We start from the raw sequence: 21981 nt of genomic DNA on the forward strand, positions 1-21981 counted from the left end.
AGGAACTTGATTCAGTTTTCAGAAGTTTTACCTGGAATAAAAAGAGAGCCAGGGTGAAGTTTGAGGTGCTTGAATTGAACAAAGAGGAAGGAGTGTTGGCATGTCCTAATATTCGTATGACTACCAGCCTTGTTAGATGTTCTCTCTCAATAGTACCAGAGGATTAGATCATTTTTTCATCACAAAGACGATTCAGGAATCAGATATCAGTTAGCCAGTACTTTTAAAAATAGCAAAGCTTCCAAAAAGGACTAAAAACAAGTTCTTGGGTGATGTATACAATTGAATGTAAGACGTTACAACGCAGGCTATTACAATGCCTGCCTTTACAACGCGGTTTTTACATCGCAATCCATTACAACGCATAGCTCTTTGGGGTGCTGGATAGTGAAAAGTTTAATTTACTATTCCAACACCAGTCCCCGTGGACACTAGGGAAGGTGTTGGATAGTAAATTAAACGTATTCCCTATCCTAGAGCGCCCCCCAGCACAATGCGTTGTAATGGTTTGCGTTGTAATGACCGCGTTGTAATGGTAGTGCGTTGTAAAAGTTTTGTTGTAAAGGTTGTTCACCATACAGTTGGATTGGTATCTTGGCCAAACTTTATAAGTCATTTTTTGATGAAGGGTAGCTATTTGGGCGTCTCCCTGACAGCTAGTGAGATCCGATTCTAGAATTCTATAGGTTCTAAAACTTTTGGTTACTTTATGGGGCATGGGAAACCTATCTCATGGAGAGATTTAATTGCTCGGGTGGGCTCTCAGTGCGAACAACACTTTTTGAGTTTTAACAAGTTGAAGCATTTTTTGCAGAGTCTCTATAAAAATCAGACACCAGAGATTGACTCGAATAGCAGTATCCTTGATAAGGGCAAATTACAAGACATTGGAAATTGGTATAAAAATTTTAAAGAGGTTTCCAGCTAGCCAGATCAAGCTATTTTTTTCTAAGGTTTCTAAAAGAACACAATGCCAGCTATTGGTGAGCAAGTGCAAACTAATTGCAGAGTTAGGTTATAAATCTTTGCGAGCAGCCAATTAAAAAAGAATGGCATTTCTGTCAAGATGGCTGGAAAATTTCACTCCAGAAATTTTCAAGGAAATGTACCCAACAATTTCCAACAACTGCTTTCTGTGCCAGCAATTAGGGGAGTGGGATGGCTCCACACATTTTTTACATGTTCACACCTTACCAATTTATGGCGGCAACTGTTTCAGGATATAAGTCAGGCAATAGGATGTACAGTTCTACCAGGTCCTAATTTGGCATTATTTGGTGTCTCTGAAAGGAGCCAACAATTAATGCTGGGTCGACAATATTTTATTTTTATAGCATTGTTGATTGCACATTCCTTGATCCTTCAGAATTGGCGAAATAGTAAGGCTTCTACAAAGTTGCACATGACGTTTAAAGAGGCTTATGCGAGTAGGGGGACTTCAAAGATATAAGGCCACCTGGCCATTTTGGAAGTAAGGTGCTGAAGTGAATAAGTAATACGTTCCACAGCACTAAATGAATTGCGGGTTTATTTTCAGAAAGTAAAAAAATAAAGGTTTATTTTTATTTTTTAGAGTTGCTTCTGATTTGGCAATTTTTGCTATACCAAAGTTTCAGTGCACCCAAGGATACATTATACACTAGAAGCACAAACACGCTTTATTTTGAAGTACTGTTTTAATATCTGAGTATATTATTCTTAGCTCTATGCCACGTGTGTTTTTTTTAATTGAATGAAATAGTGACTAAAGGATGATAGCAATATAATTGCACTCTCGCACTAGCTCTTTACAAATCAGGATTGGCCGCGGATGAGAGCAGAGGCGAGGGAGAAGTGGATATATAGATTTTAGAAATACTATCCTTTTAGTGATACACACTTTTCTAGCTCTCCAAAATAATGAAATAATATACGGTAGAAACAAGCATCTAAAACACACACAATGAAGGGAATTATTCACAGATGTTTTTACTGTGTATTTTAAATGGTTTGTTTAGATTAAGGCGCAATGCAATTTTTTGTATGGTTCATTTTAATTACACTATTTTATCATTCATGTATTGTGATTTAGATGCCAAGTCTGCTCAATAATATAATGTTTTTAAAAAAAGTTTGTAATGCTTCCCAGAAAAACAAAAGTTTGAATCTTCCGCGGGGTATTCAACACACTATCAGCTGGATCAGAAATGGTCTGACTCCCAGGAGAGCACGGTTGAAACTTGGGGCAGCAATATAAAGATATACAGCCAGATTCATCAACCAAATTGTGATCGCAATAGCTGCGAATTAGCTATTGCGATCGCAATTTAAAGAACCGCAATTCATGAACATCAGTCTGACAATTTTGCGAATTCGCAAAATCGATTTTGCAGATTCGCAATAAAAATCACAGAATCTAGGTGGAACCCCCTTAGCGAATCGCAATGTGTGAGAAACCAATGATTCTGTGAATAAAATTGCGATATTGCTAAATAATCGCAAACCAAATTCATCAAAAATCGCTAATAGCGAAAAAGCCCAAAATCGCTATTTGCGAGGTGCAATTTAAGGAGAACCCAAAGCAGGTGGTAACCATGAAGTCAATAAAAATTCAAAAAAAACATTCCCCCAAAGTATCCACAGGTGCCGCCCTGACCAAACACACTTGAGGAGACACAGTAGGAGCATGAGGACATTCACAATGCCAGGACTCTACATGGTGGTTAGGCGGTGAATGCTCCAGGCTGCAGCGAGGAACAGACGCAGGATCCAGTTGCGAATCTTCCGCCAGCGGATCACACTACTGGGCCAAACTGAGGAGCAAATCTACTCAAAGTACCGGCTGAATGGGGCAATGATTACTAAGCTCATCCGGGACCTTGACCCCCTTATGCAACACCCAACAAGGAGGACCAATGCCGTGCCCAGCCATGCCCAGGTCTTGTGCAGCCTGCACCTCCTGGCCTCGGGAAGCTTCCAGGGGATAGTTGCCGTTGCAGGGGGATCTCCCAGAGCACCATGTCGCGCTGCCTAAGGAGTTTCCTGGAGGCCATGCTGACCCGGCTACACCATTACATAACATTCCCTACCACCCAACAGGACTTGAATCAAACCAAGCTACAATTTTACAACATTGTGCAATTCCCCCATGTAATTGGATGCATTGACTGTACCGATATCCACATCTGCCCACCTGCAGAATCTGAATACATGTACCGGATCCGCAAGTGCTACCACTCACTGAATATCCAGATGGTGTGCAACGCTAAGACAATCATCAAGGACATAGTGGCACAATACCCGGGAAGCACACATGACTCCTTCATATTCTGGCACAGCGGCATGCACACACGACTGGCCAGGGGAGACTTTGGCGAAGGACACCTTCAAGGTAAGTACACATGCCAACAAACAGTACATAGCGACCATGTAGCTGCGCATGACAGACACTCACCCTCTGCTCCTTTCATTCAGGCGACAGCGCCTACGGTCTCCGTGAGTACCTCCTCACCCCATACCTCAACATTGCCACACCACAGCAACGGTGATACAATGCTGCACATATCCGCACAAGAAATGGCATTGAGCGCACATTTGGGCTTTTGAAGAGCAGATTCTGCATACTACACAAGACTGGTGGGGCCCTCAAATACCAACCTGACGACTGCTGCCGCATCGTGGCCGTGTGTGCAATACTCCACAACATTGCTACCAAGCGGAGGATACCTGTAGAGATCTCTGGCAGTGAGTCGGAAGGGGACAACCACCCACCTCCACATGTGCGTCATGCACGCGGGGAGAATCCAGCTGAAGGACACAGGCCCCGCAACCGAGTCGCAATGAACTGTTTTTAGTGCACCCACTCCCCTCACCCAACACTTCACTCATGCATGACAATTGAAATAATGACATGAGTCAGATTAACATGTGCATAATAAATCTTATTGTTTTTTTCACAATATTGTAAATATATTTCAAAAAATTGCATGGGAGCTGTATTGACTCATACATCCCCATGTTTGTGGGGAGGGCATGCTTGTATCATCAGCATGGCCCTGCATGGCAAATAACAAATAGTCAGTAGCGCCTCCGGGTGGACACTCCCAGTTGCATTTCGACCTCCTCCACATCAGCATTAGCCCGTGAGGCTGCAGTGGGCCTGGTGCTGCGGCGGGGTATCGTTACCAGCAGCAACGACAAGCTGCTATGGCTTGAATTGCCCTCACTAGCATCATCCCCCCCACCTGCCGGGCCATGGCCAGTCGGCTGCAGACTCTGCACTGCAGTGGTGACTTGCTCCAGTACCCTACCGACATCCAGGCAGGATCGCACCATTTGTATTTGCATCGCTAGTGAGCGACGCGATAGCTGGGAGGTGGCATTTCCAAATATGTGGTTCGAGTGTGTGTACGCTGACCGGCGGGTCAGCAGCTGGCGGTGGCGGCGGCGGTTGACATCCTGCTGGGACGACAGGACCAGGGTGTTTTGTTCAACAGCAGCGGTCATTCTATCCATGCTGTCAGTGAGCAGTCCCACATTTTGTGCAGTCTTGTGCAGCTGCAGGTGGATGGCTGCAAGTTGACATGCCTGCTTTTGATGCACACGGAGCATCCGACGCTCAATAGACAGGCCAGGTACCCGAACATTCACCCTCCTGCCAGCGCGTGGTGTTGTGTTGCGCGGCTCCCTCACCAGTCCGCTGGACTGTGAACGGACAGTGGCTGTGCACCTTGTCTGTTTCCTTGCTGCAGCTGTAGTTGCTGGTGCCACTGGCATGGATGCAACTCCGGGTGGTTGTGGCGTGCCTGTTGTTGCAGGGGTGGCCCTCTCCACAGGGGCAGATGGTGGTACTACTGCTGCTGGTGCTGGAAGTGATGGTCCGGGTTGAGGGGTATGATGGCCCTCTGACTCAGTGTCCTCGGGTTTGTCATCAATGTGAAGGGCCTCACTATCGCTGCTGGGTAGTTCTGCGCCACCTGTGATGTAAATGGGACTGTGAATAATGACATGTTTCTTGCACATGGGAGGCTGCTACATGCATGCAGGCTAGCATTTCCTGACTGGCTTTAGGAATGACTCTCACTGGACAGGTCTGGCTGTATGGGACTATCTGCTAAATGTGGTCACTCTACAAGTCCCACAATGCATTTGGGCTTTTCTGGTGTGCATGGCCTGCATGACTGGGGTTTCTAATGGGTAGCTCTGGAGTCATGGCCATTGTTAGGGGACAGGGTCTCCGTCGCATGGCACTTACCTTGGGATTCTTGGGTGGGTCGGGAGGAGTCCAGCCGGGTTACCCCCACGCATACCTCAGGATTCAGGGTGTCCTCCACAAGGTCCTCCAGTGGGGTGTTGGGTGGTACAGCGGGCTCTCCTCCTCCGGTTGCGAGTCGCTCCCCCAGCCTCTCAGCAATTCTTTCCTTTGCACGCCCTCTGAGGTCATACCATCTCTTTTTCAGGTCGTCTATGGAGTGCTGGGTCACTCCCACTGCGTTTACTTTAGCACGGATGCGCAGCCAAATGCGCCTTTTGTCCGCCTCAGGCACCCACCGTGAATCCTTCCAGAAAAGCCGGTCGTGATCTTTGGTCACTCCCTCAATCAAATATTCCAATTCCTGCTTGGAAAATTTGATTGTTCTTTTCCTTCCTGTGGCACTGCTACCTGCAGCTTCCTGGGACATTTTCAGGGGTGGTTTGTCTCCTGATTTGCAGCTGAAGGTGATCTGTAGTGGAGCTCTGGCCAGTGCTGCTTCCACTTTCAGGCTCAGTGTGCTGAATGAGGGAGGGAAATGCCTGCTTCCTGGTTGTGATGTCATCACTGTGCTCGAAATGTGACTTCCCGTTTTTGCGATATCGCAATTAGCGAGATCGCAATTTGCGATTTCGGTAATTGCGAGATCGCAATTTTTACGCGGAAAAAGGCCGAATCTGCGATTTTTTTGCGATTTCAGCAAAATCGCAGACGGCAATTGCGGCCGATTGCGATTCGCTTTTTTAAATCACATTTCTTCATGAATCGAATTCTGCGAATTCTAAATTGCGATTCGGTAATTCTCACAATTTAGAATTCACAGAATGTGACTTTGATGAATCTGGGGGATAGTTTGTATAATATCATTTTTATCTGTTGGATAGGGAGGACCTGTTGGTGTCTCAATTCCAGAATAAATGTGTTATATTTCAGAAATTTTGCTTCCTGAATCAGCCAAGACTGCACTTCTGATAATATTATGCTTTTCGCAAATATGGAATAGGGCTGGGATATGTTGAGTCGAGTTCACATTCGGAATCCTGGGTGACCTCTCTGGCCAACTTCTTTACGAGCAAAATTAAGACCATTCAAGACTCGTTTCTGGCTGTGGGGGCAGGGGGATTCCCCGAGGTCAGCATTTTGTCTGGCCCAGTAACTAAGGGTGAGCCCATTCTATCAAAATTCCCCCCCTTGTCGGTTGCTACATCTTTAGATATTATATCAAAACTAAAGTCAGGGTCCCCGCGGGATCCGTATCCAGCTAAATTTTTGGCGAGAATGGCGGGAGTAGTGAATCCCATTATTAACCCCGTGCTGAATCTGTCGCTCAGCTCTGGAGTGGTCCCTCCTGCCTGGAAGCAGGTGTTAGGTATACCATTATTGAAAAAGCCCAATCTGGACCTGGAGGTGTATGCCAACTATAGGCTTATCTCCCTTTTGCCAGCCCTTGCCAAAGTAGTTGAGAATCATGTACAGGTTTCCCTTTCCAGTTTCCTTGAGAACAACAACCTCCTTCCCAGCACGCAGTCAGGCTTTCGTACCAACTCGAGCACTGAGACTGTGCTGCTGGAAATTACAGAACTGGATGCAGGAGGTAAGGCTATGCTGGTAATGCTCGACCTATCGGCGGCATTTGACACCGTCCCCCATGAGGGTCTCCTTGTTAGACTTAATGAGATCGGTCTGCGGGGGACGGTGTACAATTGGTTCAGATCTTTTCTAGCAGGCCGGTGTCAGATGGTCTGAGCCCCCCCTTTTTCCGCCGAGGTGCCACCATTAGAGGTGGGAGTCCCGCAGGGGTCTATTTTGAGCCCGACCCTTTTTAATATCTTTATGACCCCTCTGGCAGAGCTGGCAGAGTCTTTTGGAGCCCAGATCTTGTCATATGCCGACGACACGCAGCTCCTTCTCACGTGTGGAAAGGGGGCTGATTTTGATGGGGAGAGTATTAGAGGCAGCCTTGGGGCTGTGTTTAAATGGTTCCAGCAACACAGCCTCAAGTGCAATTCGGACAAATCCGAAGTGCTTTTCTTTGGCTGCCGGTCGGATCCCATCTGGCAGGCCTGGTTGCCTGAGAGTATGTTTCCGCCTTCGGCTGCCTCTACAATGGCCAAGAACCTGGGGATAAAGATTGATAATGATCTGTCTATGAAGCCCCAGATCCTTGGCCTTACAGGAAGATGCTTCGGCATTCTTAAGATGCTTCGTAAATTTCTCCTTCTTCTCTCGCTTGCTCACAGAAAAACCACAGTGCAGGTGCTTATTGGATCGTGCCTTGACTACGTGAATATTCTGTATTTGGGTTTGCCAGAATATCTTCTTCAGCCCCTGCAGATAGTTCAGAACTCTGCGGCACGTGCCATCTTTGGATTCCATCATCACACCAGGGTTTCTGATCTGCTGCAGACTTTGCACTGGCTGCCCATTCAAAAACGTATCGTTTTCAAGGCTCTCACTTTGGCCTTCAAAGCTCTTCATTTGTCCTGGGCCAAGTACATCCAAAGGCGGATGGCCTTTTACCAACCTACTAGATCATTGAGGTCAGAGTCGTTGGCCCTGACCTCGGTCCCGGTCATAAGAAGAGTGAGGGATGGCGGCCGGTCTTTCAGGCGTTTAGTGCCCCGACTGTGGAATACTCTGCCGGTCAGTCTCCGAAGGAATCCTTTCCTGTTGGCTTTCAGGAAAGATCTGAAATCATGGTTGTTCGCTCAGTAGTTTTTTTCCCCTTTTGTCTCTGTCCCATGCTCGTTTTGGGACACTCCTCGGAGTAGCCGAGCGCTATACAAAACACACCATAACATTAACATTAACATATGCCAAGACTGCCTAGGCATTGGCCGCATGAATGATGCATCTTAACATGCATTTTTGTTGAATTATTTTGTTTGTGTACATATGAGCTCTTCAACAGGATTATGAATGGCTTAGAGGAAAGCAAATGGCTAAAAAAAAGTACAAACCCATTTAAAAAAATGTGCTTTTATGTGGTCATGCAATGACAAAGATTCGCTATCAAGACATTGCACTATTTGCAAGTTCTTTAACTAATCACAAAACAAATCTTGTAATTATTAGTAAACTGTAGAAATGGAAAGCAGGGGAAGATTCGAAGAGTAACGCCACACTTTGAATTGCACAAAACAATTGAACTCAAATATGTGATTTTGTTTTGCTCTATAAATTTAATCAAGCTTTCAAATTTGGACACAGTCAAGAAATTGAAATAAGTAACACGTTCGTTCCAACTATGAACGATGGGATTCCTAGCAACAGATACTTTCCACAAATATGCTAAATATGACGTGCTCTACTGCCACTTATTTTTAAAGAAATGAATTTCTTTACCTGGGGTTTAACTTCCCTGAATTATGAACAATATTTGATCCTCATCGCTTTATTGCTTGATAGAATTTGATAAAATGCAATGTTGTCCCAGTTGTCTCAGTGAGAGAGCATTTTTAATGCAAACCATACCACGAAATGAACACATCTATTAATATTTAATGTATAGCACCTTCATCCGAATATTTTCTTTTAGTCTCCTATGAATTCAAAATGCAAAGAAATGCAACTATGCCCGTGAATGGATAACCTGAAGCCAGAAACAGCATTTACTTGTTTGCAAAAAGCAGAAACCTGTGATGTAAAAGGGTTTGAATATCCAAGACTTCTCCTGCATACAGAAAGGTGATTTAATAAAGATGTGGAAAGCAAACAGTGGAAAGCACTGTTGTCATTTTCAATATCATCTGTTTTAATGGTTTTCTGGAACACTTTTTAAGAAATGTAGCCTTGTGATAGCTTAGTACTTGGCTGTTCAATATACAATATGGCTACCAAAAGTAGAAGAAAAACTCCCGAAATTATCCTTGAATGTATTTATCGAAATTTCGAAAACAATCATAAATGGAAAATGCTCAGATTGACATTAATGTGAACTGTGAAGGCTTTTTCTTTTTTTCTGCTGCCTCTGTATGGCATTGTAGTTGATATGCCATTAATAGCAGTTGCCTCAGTGGCAGATCGTCGTGCAGATGGCGAGGTGCTTGGCATGTAACTGCTCTGAGGGGGTTAGATAACAGCCACTGGACTGGGAAAAAATGCAGCTTTAGTTAAGTGATTAAAATTGAGGTTTATGTTTAATGATATGAAAATGTAATGGCATCTGTGCCACTTGTCCATCCAAAGAAAAGAACTTCGGAAAGGCACAGACTATTTTCTATATTTTTATTCAGAAAGCGAGTATGCAAGGGTAGTAAACACCAGAATATGGATGATTGGCGGTAAGTAAACAATTAAATAAATAAAACGAATTTCGTTGCGTGCCCTGCATCGTATTTTGAGATGCAGGGCGCGCAACGAAATGTGTTTTATTTATTTTATTGTTTACTTACCTCCAATCATCCATATTCCGGTGTTTACTATACCCCACGCGATGCAGGGTGTGCAACAAAATTAGTTTTTATTTATTTTGCCCGCAAAGGAAGAATGTGCCCATCAAGTCAAGAGCAACTACACAAGGACAGTAGGCTCGGTCCCAGTTCCAGAAGAGATCTAAAATCATGGGGGTCAGAGTCCCTGTACTGCTGTTAAAAGAAGATTGATCTAGGGGACACTTCATAAGAAACCTTACAAGTGCACAACCCTCCCTTTCAAATCCAGCCCTGGCTCTAGACGTACTGTAGGGGGTAAACAAGCCCTTTGTGTGGGAGGCAGGACACATCTTATATAGATGTAAATGCACCCCACCTACCCAGCCCTGGAAGACTATAAACATGCAGATGGATGCAGATGTCTCTCTTGTCACACCCAGCTATTTCTGTATTGTAGTTGTCTGGAAAGTATGCACAAACTGTTGCTGCCAAACAGGCGGAGATGTGGTTTGGAGTCAGGCTGCAAAGCACATAGAGTTATAAGCACAGAGTAATGCTTACTTTCTAAAAGACGTGAGTCCCTTGCTCACTTGGCCACTGGATTCAAGATAGCCTGGCTGATGAGGATTATGAATCCGAAATCAGTCCCAGGATGCTTGTTTATGGTCCAGTAAAAGACATGGCTGGTCAGTTTTGGCTGGACTGTTCCCATGAGGCACAGGGTCAGACTGATTTGCATATGGCCATGTCTGAACTGGGGTGGCTGAGCGAGCTAAAGAATGGTGATGGATTAAACCCAGATCAGTTAACTGGGGGTGAGTGTTTGATTTGCTCAAATCTTCGTCCATCATCCCCTTTTGTATCGCTACTTTTTAAAAGTGGCATTTCTAAAATAGTAATAAAAAGTCCACCTACACCAGCAAGCATGACTTATCACTACCATTCTAAACATACCAGACATGGCAGCACTACTTCTTTCAGATCAGTAATTACCACTTAAACACATATAAGGGGATTCCCAAAGCTAGCCTATGAGAGGTGTAGGCCTCACAGTAGTGAGAAAAAAAATAGGGTGTTTGTCACTGCCGGAACATGCCACACAATAAAGGCTAATGTCGTACCATTTACCTACACAACACCCTGCTCATAGGGCTACCTAGGGCCTGCCTAGGGCTGATTTATATGTAGTAAAAAGGGGAGTTTAAGGGTTGGCAAGTATATTTAAATTCCAAGTCAATGTGACAGTAAACTGTGCATGCAGGCCTTGCAGTGGCAGTCCTGGAACAGGTTTGATTAACTACTTTTGGGGGTGGTGCAAGTAGTGCTGCAGGATTACTAGTAGCATTGAATTTACGTGGCCTGGGTATATGGGATACCACTGTAAAGGGACTTACATGTAAATTAAATATGCCAAACAGGTGTAAACCAATCATACCATGTTTAAAGGAGAGATTTTAGCATGCACTTTAGCACTGATTAGCAGTGGTAAATTGCCCAGAGTCCTAAAGCCAACATAACGAAGGTCAGAAAAATAGGAGTATGAAGGCAAAAGGTTTAGGGATAACCCTGCAGAAAGGACCAGTCCCAACAGCTACAAATTGAGACACCATAATGAGAGGAGCGTAAACCAAATGTTATTTTCTGTCACATTCAACCCTCTAAATCATCATCAAAAACATAGATATTGATTAACAGTGAGCGCAGAGTGAATGACTTCAAAAAGCAATATGTTTATATCATCACTTGTTCATCACAATCTTAAGGTAAGACTGTTTCATGGTATCCATATACTGATACCATTATTGTGTGTCTATATGATGATGATGGAGTGTTTTTTTAAAGAGCGCAATTCTCCCCAGACTTGTCCTGGCCCTATATTTATCATTCCAATATTTCGATGCAGAGGCTTGTGTTTTATCGTATGGTTTTGGCCATTGTTTTTATAATTCTATAGTTCTAGAAGTGGTTGACTTATTGCTGGTAATATGACCAATGCCCAAAGCTAGGGTTATTATTGTGTAGGACGGTCATTAATTGAGGAGTCACTGCTCTCAAATGATTCAATCTATTACCGAAGGGTAGTAACCTTAGCACAGGTGTGAATGAAACAGCTGTGTGTCACTCCATTATTGCCCCTGTCTCCTTGGAGCTCACATATGCTCCACATTCTGGGACATAAATTCCCTTCCAGGTGTATCATTTGCACGTTGTCGCACATGTCGAAAGAAAGCCTGCATCTATAACTTTCAAAAAGTGTATTCCCTCTTACTTTCTTTACACATTCGCTTCTATTCATTCATGCACACCAATTGAAAAACAATAAATATGACAGCTAATACTGATTGCATGAGCATATTCCAGTCTCAGGGCACAGGCAAAAAGACATTGGAGTGACCCTTAAAGCAGCAGAGTCACAAACCACCCGGATATCCTTGAAAATGATGTGGATGATTCACATATAGATGACAGGTACAGTTTTACAGAATCGCCTAGCAGCAACTCGGTGACCAAATCATTATAGCCACATCTGAAGCTTCTGGATTCCTTATTATCTGCCCAGGATGCGTCATTACATAATTATGCGGGTGCTTTGTTGCGATGCACTTCCTAAAAGGGAATACCACTTTCAGAAACTGTGGGCAAGTACATGATGGAAGCACAATCTTCTAGTACTGCATCCAATGAATACTTTCTAAGAAAGAGTGAAATTTTATGATAAAATATAACCACAGCTTCTGATAACTGCATTAGGGAAAATCTCATAGTTGCTGAAGTTCAGATATCATTTACAGATTCAATTTGCACTTGAGTTAAACATTCACTGCTGACACCTGGTCTGACCTGCAGCTCACAATTATTCATCCCAATCTGACTAGCTTTGGCTTTCCTACTGCTGAGCTTGACAAATTGTGTACCATTAAATTGGGTAATGAAGCAAGTTATTATTCCTGGGTCTTTCTATTGCTGACATCTACTGAATAGGACAATAGGGGCTTTACTAGGGATAAACGACAGTAACATTAATGTATTCGTAGCATTACATTGTAAATATGAATGGAGGTGTGTATGCTGTTTATAAAACATAGGATTAGCTACCATGCAATAAAGTATGATACAGAAGACACATTTGCAGTATATGTGGGTGAGGGGTTACAGGACACGTGTGGTTGAGAAAGAGGGTGTTGAAGAAATACCCGCAATACCCACAGGGTTGAGGGGAATCGGATGAGGGCCCTGGGGGAGCACATGGGCAGAGATGAGAGAGATGAGGCTGGCTTAAATGTGAGGCACTTCAGGGGGAATGTCAGTCGGAGACAATAAGGTGAGGAGATGTTGCTAAGGGATGAGACTTCAACTACTGCCTGAAAAGGACAGTGATGTTATGTGACAGATCTGGAGTAGAAAGATGCTTCATACTCCTGGTATGTAGCAGGATCCGGCATAGGGTCTTATATATTCCATCGTCCCCTTTTGCATTTGGAAGATGATAGTGCAGCATCGCCTTGATCATAGTTGCAAGGTAAGGAGGGAAGGTTGTTATTAAAAGACTTGTAGATTATACAGCAAGCCTTGAATGTGATGTATGTGAACAAAGAGAGCCATTGAAGTTCTCTGAGTGTGATAGCAATTCTGTCATATTTGTGATTTGAGTTGTTTCAAGTAGAACAATCTTCCATGGTGTCAGGCCGGTACCTGGGATTACAGCCAGCGAGGTACTGCCCATGTCGACATGGGATACTACCTGCTTGTGTATTGGTGTTCTGAAGTTAGCTTCTGTAAAAGGACTTACCCGGAGGGAACAACTTCAGCAAGTGTAAGATTTTCTGTATTTTGTTTGCAATGTGGGAGTTGCAGTTAATGTTGCCGCCAATGTAGGAGCCCATGGGCTATGCACAACTGTTTAGTCATGGAGAATAATTGTCCAGGTTAATCTTTAAGAGCTAATTCGGTACTGGATGGTGTCTTCTGTCTTTGGAAATAAGGGAAAATTCAGTGATGTTGAGAATTAGTTTGAATTGTGTTATCCAAGCAAAATTTGTAGTAAGGCAGTCGTTCAACCAATTCATCTCAAGGCCGGTTAACATTGCCAGACACAGCTATGTATCATGTTAATCATAAACTGATAGTTTTGCCAGCTACCAAAACTCAGAAAGACTATATGTGGAGGTTGAAGATTACAAAGTAAATTTTGAAGACTTGGGGATTTTACAGGAGATAGGGTGGTTTTAAACACGAAGGAGCCCACATGGAATAGATCTATTCTGTTCTACATGTAAGAAATGTAACAATTGCATGACAATTCCATAGACGTCCATTGTGGGATGAGAGGATGTTTGGGGTGCTATGTGATAGTTTGTGTTGAATAGCTCAAAGAGATCAAAATAGACCAGGAAAGTTGCCAGCATTGCTGCATATCATATGAGTGTATTTAAAGAACTTGTGGTGGCTGTTCCTGTCCTGCATTGTGGCCTGAATCCAACTGGTAGTTGAGCAGGGGAGTGTTGTATCTGATCATCTCCTGGAACTCAAATACATATTTCTCTATAATTTCACATTGAATTGTAGGTGTTGCATATTCATCTTTTCAGCATGGGCATCCCAGATTTTTCGTCTTTTCATGAAACCTATTGTTGCTGGTATTTTGACTCTCCACTGTCACACTGCTATTAAATGCCACAGAGCACGTACTGTGTCCCCAAATCTGTACTGTCAAATTGATTTCTCCCATCTAGTATATTTACCTTTCATTTAGGGCATTGTAAATTGGTGTAGAAATTGCCCCAGTCACATGAAAGATAAACATTATATGTGGCAACAGTCTGTATTTACACCATCCACATGCACGTCGAACATGTATGTCCTGATGGGACAAATTGTGCTCCAGTTTGCCTTCAGATTCCGAGTACTGCAGTGGCACATGCCAGTGACAGTGCCTCTACCGTTTAGAAAAGCCTAATTTTATACTTGCTAGGTTATTTCTAAAGTATGCCTTGTAAGCCTACAGGACAAGGTGATTAATAAATAAGAAATATTCTATACTACATATCGAAGTAATATGGACTCACAGTCAATAATTACCCAAAAGCTGTTTTTTCTGTGTAGATAAAGCTGCATTTTCCAGGAAGTGGCAGAGACAAAAATACAATACATTTTCTGCATCAATGAATGATAAAAAAGCTAGAGTAATGATTTAAATCTACATTTCACCGAGTTTCAAAAATCTAAATAAGGGCTGAAAATAGATTGCTGGTATATGTTGGGGAAATTTTACTGTGAGATAGAGTACTTTGTACTGCCTGGGAGAAAAATGGATTAGAACCTTGGCTGGCCTGGTGCGGACAATCCTCTGAGAAAAGAAGGACTTGTCCTCTGGCAGTAGGAAGGCATGAGTGATTTCAGCTGACTTATCATAAGGCAAGTTTCTTCGTAGACTCCTGATACCAAAACTAACGACTACCCTTGATTCTCTGAGATGTCCTTGAAATTATTGCTCCATCCTAGCAGGAGGAAGCACCAGTTCCAACACTTCATAGGGAAAGTTTGCTGTGAACTAAGAGAGGAAATGATGAACAGAGGTCGAGATTCTGTGCCGTATTTTGATAATACCACTGCACTGGAAGTGGGTAAGTGCTCCGTATCACCGCGACTTGTGCTGCAGTCAAGGAAAAGGGGTGCAGCAAAAGCCACTATGTTTCGGAACACCTCCTCATGTCCATGAACCATGTGCCATGCACCATGTCGTGCAGGGAACACAGTGCATGGAGGTTAGTGGGGTACTACAGTGGCCCACGATGAACGGGGCCCTGTTTGGGAGCCCCATTTCCCTTTCCAAATGCCTTTACATGGCGGTCTTCCCATCATGAATAGGTTGTCTCAAAGAGCTATCAAAATACTGACAGCGGTCCTTGCCTCTGCACTCCCGCAATTCAGGGACATGACTCCAACCGCCGCCCCGTCGGGATCTCAGATTCTAACAGAGGCGGTGATCTTCTCTCCGACTGCTGTGGGTTGGACCTCTGGAATTGTAATCTGGAGGTCAGACCGAAGGCCTGCCGGCAGTCAGACCACCACTGATGGCCTTTCAGTATGCGGTTCAACCTACTACCTAATCAGACCCTAAACTTTGAAAAAATGGTCCGGCTGAACTACAAATGTATCTGCTGATTTTTGTGATTATGAATCACAAACCCAGGTGCCTTGGATTACAGCTTGCCCCTATAGCTCAGCATTACCAAGAAATAGAAGCAATGTAGGGCATACTGCTGTCATCTGATTGTTTCAAAGTGCAAAAGGAAAAAAGGTAATCCCTGTAATTATCTTCCAAGGACTGTATGAAAAAAGTTCAAGATACAGGCAATTAGGAAACGTAATTATTTTATTTGTACTATGTGTGAAAAAAGGTTTAAAACTAGTCCTTAGAGCTCTCATAAAAGTATAATTTCATAAGATGAACATCAAAAACATATGCATTTTGCTTTCTAGGATATCACTGTAATGGAATATTATAACAAATGTTCTCATCAATAATTCAACTGCAAGTGTTGGAGTAATATGATCAATAATCTCATGGAAGATGACATGAGTGATGTAACATGTTGGGTAAGAAGCAGTGCATGGCGAGGGTGCGAGTTATTGTTACCTGAGATACCTATAACTTTAACTACTAAATTTAGATGGTTTTGTGTGTGTAAAATCTGAATCAACTATAACGACCCTGTAGCCTTTGTATTTTTCAGTGATGTTATAGTTTTTTTAATGCAAAATACTATTTACTTACCATACATTGTTTAAACCGCACCCATGCACGGCCTTAAGCCATGCGAGGAGAGGGGTTGGCTTCAGGACCCAGCCTGGGGCCAGACCCTGTGGCCAACCCATGCATGCACTACAGGTGGCTGTGTGAGTCAGTGTGTGGGTGCCTGCGTTGGTCTGTGAGTTGATGTATTAGTGGTTTTCTGGGTCTATAAGTGGATGCATCAGTGACCATATGGGTGTGTGAGTGACTGTATGGGTTTGTGTGTGGGTGTCTGAGTGGGTGTATGGATGTGTGTGGGTGTGTGAGTGGGGTTGTGGGGGTGTGAGAGTGTGTGTGAGTGGGTCTGTCGGTGGGTCTGTTTATTTTCTTAATTGGGATCTGGATCTGTCGCGGATGCAGATTTGCTGTGAATTCACATTGGGCCACGCTGAGCTCCACGGTGGATCCACAGATCCATTGTGCGCAAAAAATAATTTTTCCACAATTTCTTCCCAACAAGGGGTCCCTCACAGACCCCCTCCATCAATCCCATGTGGTCAGAATACTTCTATTATGACCCCTTATATCCTATTTGTACTTTATTCCCCACCAGGAACCGTACCCCGATTGGTAAAATGGCAGACGCTACCTTTCTCCTAGGTTGCGGCCAGTCAATCACAGCATTTCTGTTGGCACATGGATCCGGGTCTCTAGATAGGCATAAATATTTATTCTTTAATACCTACACAACTACTGAACAGATTTACACAAATTTACAGAAAGCACTCTTTCTGGAGCATGATCTAGCTTTCTGCAAAATTTAGTATAATTCCGTTCAGCGGTTCGGGCTGTAATCATTTCTAAAATCCCAATAGGAAATTGCATTGGGCCTTTTTTGTCAGCCCCACTTGATGGATCACTTTGTAACTTTCCAAACAGCAGATGAAGTTAGTGGAAAACTAGTTTCAAAATTTTGTGAACATTTGCCAAATGGTGCCAAAGTTATTAACAAAATAAAAAACGGTTTTCCTATAGAAACTAGGTCCTTACTATGACTACCTTCTGATGACTCCCAGCAGGTAAGATCTACGTGTGTGTGTGTGTGCGTGCGTGTGTGTGCGTGTGTGTGTGTGTGTATCCTCCATCCAATGTGTATAGAAGACAAGCAACCAGATCACCAGGGGTGCTTGTTGGACACCCGTGCCTGGGCGTATATGAATTCAAGCAACTTCCATAGCACATTTTCCATTAAAGAATGGCACTCCGAGCTGTGTTGTAGTGTTTATTCAGCATGGAAGAAAAAGCTTATACAGCATTAGACGTGTTTTGGAGAAATTTTGCAGTTATAGTTACCTCAGCTAACTATAACTTATGCCCCCGCAATGCACTGCTTATGACCTCACATATTATATAACTCATAACATGGTCAATGGCATCTCCGATTTTGGCACCATGGACACCAACCCTGGGGTCCAGCCATGGGGCCACCCAGTGTGCAATGGAACCACTGTGGGAGCCTCAAGCCCCCCGCAACCACCCCCCCCCACTCCCAGCCGGCTCCCCAGCTCCTGCAGGAGCCAGCATTGCTCTGACAGACAGGGGGCTGCTAAAAGGTAGCTCCCTGTCTGTAGGAGCAATTGTTCATCAGTTTCCCTGCACGTATATGAAAACTCAGCTGTCAGCAAGTTGGAGCTGTTTGACAGCTTCAACTTGCAAAAAGCAGAATTATGTTTGCGTTTGCTTGGTGGGAGCTGTTGGCTCTCACCCAGCAAAAGCAAACAGCTACCTCCTGATGGAGGGCACCTTTGGAGGTAGCAGAATCCGGCCCTGGGGGGTCTGGTTCTCCAGGGTCAAAGATGCCTCCATAATGGGGGCCGCATGGCTCCCCTCCATTGTACAATTGTACTCCTGGGAGGTGGTGATCCCCGGAGCTGGGGGGCAGCGACAGACCCCCTACATTAATTTATTTCAGTCCCAGGGAGGTGGCAGTCCCAGGAGCTGCAGAGGGCTGTGCAGGCCCCCACGTTAATTTAAGTTGCACCTGCATATATATTTTTTTGTGTCTCTGGGAGATGGTGGTCCCCGGGGCTGCAGGGGGTCCCGTATTAATTTATTATGATTTGCCCCTGGGAGGTGGACCTCCTGGGGAGCAGGCAGGCCCTGCAGGCCCACCTGCATACATATTTGTATAGTGTCCCAGAGAGGTGGTGGTCCCTGGGGCCGCAGGGGGGCCCAGCGGGCCTGCCTGCATGCATATTTTAAAGTTTCACGGGGAGCTGGTGGGCTCCAGGGGTTAGATAAATCAAAGGAGGGGGACCACATGCTCCCGCCTTCTTTATATACGTGCTCAAGCTTGTGGGACCTGGCCCACCTGGTGGCCTATTAGTAAAGGAGCGCAGGAGTCAACGCTTCCTGTTTTTTGGGTGAAAGCTGTATATCCTACATGGCTCATGCTTTTTCTGTCCTGCAGGACCCCCTCCAAGAGGCCTAGGGGGTCAGGGTATTCCTACCCTGCCCCTTCTCTTTATTTTTACATTTTTTGTGGGACTCATCTGAAGCGAAAGCATTAGAATCCATCACTGCATTCTAATTGGACAAATGCATATAGACACATAAGAAAGGCTACATCGTCAGAGTTGTATACATCTGCATATAATGACCACATAAGCTTGTTAAAATTCAGCCGAGGCCACATCCCAAAATGACTATCAACACTTGGTTGAAGTGTTGGCAGTCAATCAAACTTCAGCATGGGGAGTGTCAAATCCTAGGAGGATCTGCGTACCTATATATAAAGATATAAATTTTCCATATTTCCAAAACTACAGACCGAATTTACACCAGATCAGAAAATAACACTTCTCTGGACCAATGTCAACCTTTCTGCCAAATTTGGTGAAATTCCATTCAGCAGTTCGTGCTGTAATCGTGTCTAAAACTCCTAAGTGAATTAATATTGGAAAAGCGCGTTTTGTTGCACTCCCTTTCTCTCTGCCCCCTGTTGATGGATCATCCTGAAACTTTCAATACCAAGAAGAATTACAGGGGCACTTTTTATGGCAAAATGTTTTGAAGATTCGTAAACCTGCGCCAAAGATATAGGCAAGTAAAAAAAATACTATTGGTGATTGCCAGTAGGTAATATACATATCTGTGTTTTCCTGCTGTATGGAAATAAAGCAAAAAATTAAACAAAGTTACACTTTTGGTGAAACCTTTTATGTTATTCAGCTTAGTGGCACACTGGAGGGGGTAATTCTTTAACCCGTGCCAGGGGTATGGGCTGTTGTGTGTCTTTTTTGTTGGTAAATGATTATTTAGCTGAGACTCTCTGTCTTTCGAGAACTAATTAGCATTTGACATGTAAATGGTATCAGAGTTTTAACCATTTGAGTTCAGAGTGCAAAGTGATAAACAATGCTTTATGGCCAATCAAAAGATCAGCATCTCTTTGTGGTAGTGGCTGCCTGCCTCAAAATGTCCAGTCAAATGACCATAGCACTTTCAGCCAAGGGTATGACTACTGTATCTCTTGGTTGTGATTGAGCTACTTCTTTTTATTTTGGGGAAATAATCGTCTTGGGGGTAATATTGTATGAGAAGAATATTAGTATGTGCATTGTGTCACTTTGTCTGCAGCACGACGGTAAAGGGCAAATGTGCAAAAGTCGCAATCATTATTTTTCAAGATAGTTTTACCCCCATAAAATATCAAAATATAACGTTTTCATAAAAGAAGGGCTGGGGCGTTAAACGAATAGGACCATCGAAATGTTGTTGTACATAATGAGTGCGATTGAAATGCAGTACAGAAGTACGTACACCTAGAGTCCCTTACGGGAGGAACAGAACTAACCTGAAGGTCTCTCTCACACCAAATGGAACACTCTTAGCCCCACACTTCGAGTCTGGGGCCCTATCACATTATGCAGAGAGCTGTGAAGCTGCACTGATTTCATTTTGCCCCCCCCCATACACCCCCCTGCTGGTAACTTTGTGCAAGAGGGAAACAAATGTAGAAAGGGCAGAATTGAACAGGTGCCAAATCCAACATGAGGCACGTGGTTCTAAATAAATGGACTCCCCCGAGTTGTGAAGTAATACGTTTGCAATGAAATATAAGTGAATGTATCATTAGTAAAAGCCAAATGCTAAGAATAAAGAAGCAGTATGGGCATGACAACAGCTCACTTGAATCCTAATGCCAATGCGCTTTTCTTGTGTCTTTTCACAGAACATCTGCACCATGACCACAGCGTTTCTACACTTCTTTTTTCTGGCTTCATTCTGCTGGGTCCTGACAGAAGCCTGGCAGTCATACATGGCTGTCACTGGAAAAATCCGAACGCGGCTCATAAGGAAACGCTTCTTGTGCCTTGGATGGGGTGAGTCAATAAATAAGAGTTATTTAAATCTCTGAGTGGGGCTCTCTAATGGGCAGGGGAAATTTAAATACCAGAGATTTTTGTTTGAGTAGTTCTGCAAGGCAGAAAGAACGCGCCACTGCAAGAACCTTAGTGCAGCAGAGCACTTCGGATGTAAACCAAAGAGGATGTTGACGAATTATTTAATTGATTTTGACAAATATTATACATTAGTGCATTTCCGTTCTACGTAATAGCCATTTCTTATTAGAATGTATAGGCACATGTTTTCAAAATGGTTTTTAAAGTGGATGTCCGTTGTAAAACAGTGAGCTTAAAAGTGCATGCCTCCTTGAACATAAAATGTCGTCGCTGTATTAGAATTCATTTCAGGCAAGGGGAGATATACTAGTTGCCTAGCAACAAAAAAAGCAATGCTTGCCTCTCTGAAAGCCCAGCTGTCGCAACAGTTCTTCAAAAAGAAGAGCCTTGCAGTAGCGCTGTTCTTTGTGTAATGATTCATTCAGTAGAAAATTGGAATTCTTTTCGATTCGTGTAGTTTAGTCTGACATTTCATTTCAGATATGAACATTAAGTTAGTGTCTACGCCTTGATAACAACAGCGGCATTTGTTCTCTCTTTGCAGGATTACCGGCATTAGTTGTTGCCATATCAATGGGTTTTACCAAGGCCAAAGGATATGGAACCCCAAACTAGTAAGTCACTGCACCTTGCTGGAGTGGTGAGCACTGGCATTTCCTTCGTGGTGTGGTCGAGCGTTGTTATAACAAACACCCTTCACTCTTCCATTGTTGTTTCTTTATTTCAAATTGTTTGGACTGATGTCAATTCCAGCCTCACTTCAATTGTCAGTCCCACAAAGCATCACTGACTGAGTGGTGTGTGTAGGTTTGAGGAGGTGTGAGGCAAATATCAGGCATCGCAAAAAGCAAATGGTTCTTCTCCACTGATCCCAAATGAGTGTTGGTTTGATCTACATAATGATATGAACAAAAACGTCCGTATGAACCATAAATCTTTCGGCTAACTTTAAAATAAAGGCAAGTGCATCAGATAAATAATAGGTTCATGTGCTTGCTACCGGTTTAGAAAGTTACATGAGATAGAAGACTCTTCCTCTGTCTCAATATGTATCCAGAATCGGAAAATGTAAATTTTAGATAGTGGTTCACGTTCTAATTGTCATTATTCCATGGGAAATATTAGCAAAGTTTTTACTTTAGAAAATTATTTTTTTTTAAATGTATGTAGGAGTTG

General features: G+C 43.5%; 1 protein-coding gene across 3 annotated transcripts in view; it reads left to right on the top strand.

The window, feature by feature from the left end:
• Window positions 1-21981, top strand: part of ADGRB3 (adhesion G protein-coupled receptor B3) — a 1725994-nt gene that overhangs the window by 1509629 nt on the left and 194384 nt on the right. For all 3 annotated transcript variants that reach the window (XM_086926462.1, XM_086926464.1, XM_086926463.1), the window contains exons 20-21: window positions 20574-20724; window positions 21350-21419. In XM_086926462.1, coding sequence (XP_086782588.1) covers window positions 20574-20724; window positions 21350-21419 — 221 coding nt within the window. The remainder of the gene's footprint in view (window positions 1-20573; window positions 20725-21349; window positions 21420-21981) is intronic.

The sequence above is a fragment of the Lissotriton vulgaris genome, chromosome 6 (genome assembly GCF_964263255.1).
Source record: "Lissotriton vulgaris chromosome 6, aLisVul1.2, whole genome shotgun sequence".
Taxonomy (NCBI): domain Eukaryota; kingdom Metazoa; phylum Chordata; class Amphibia; order Caudata; family Salamandridae; genus Lissotriton; species Lissotriton vulgaris.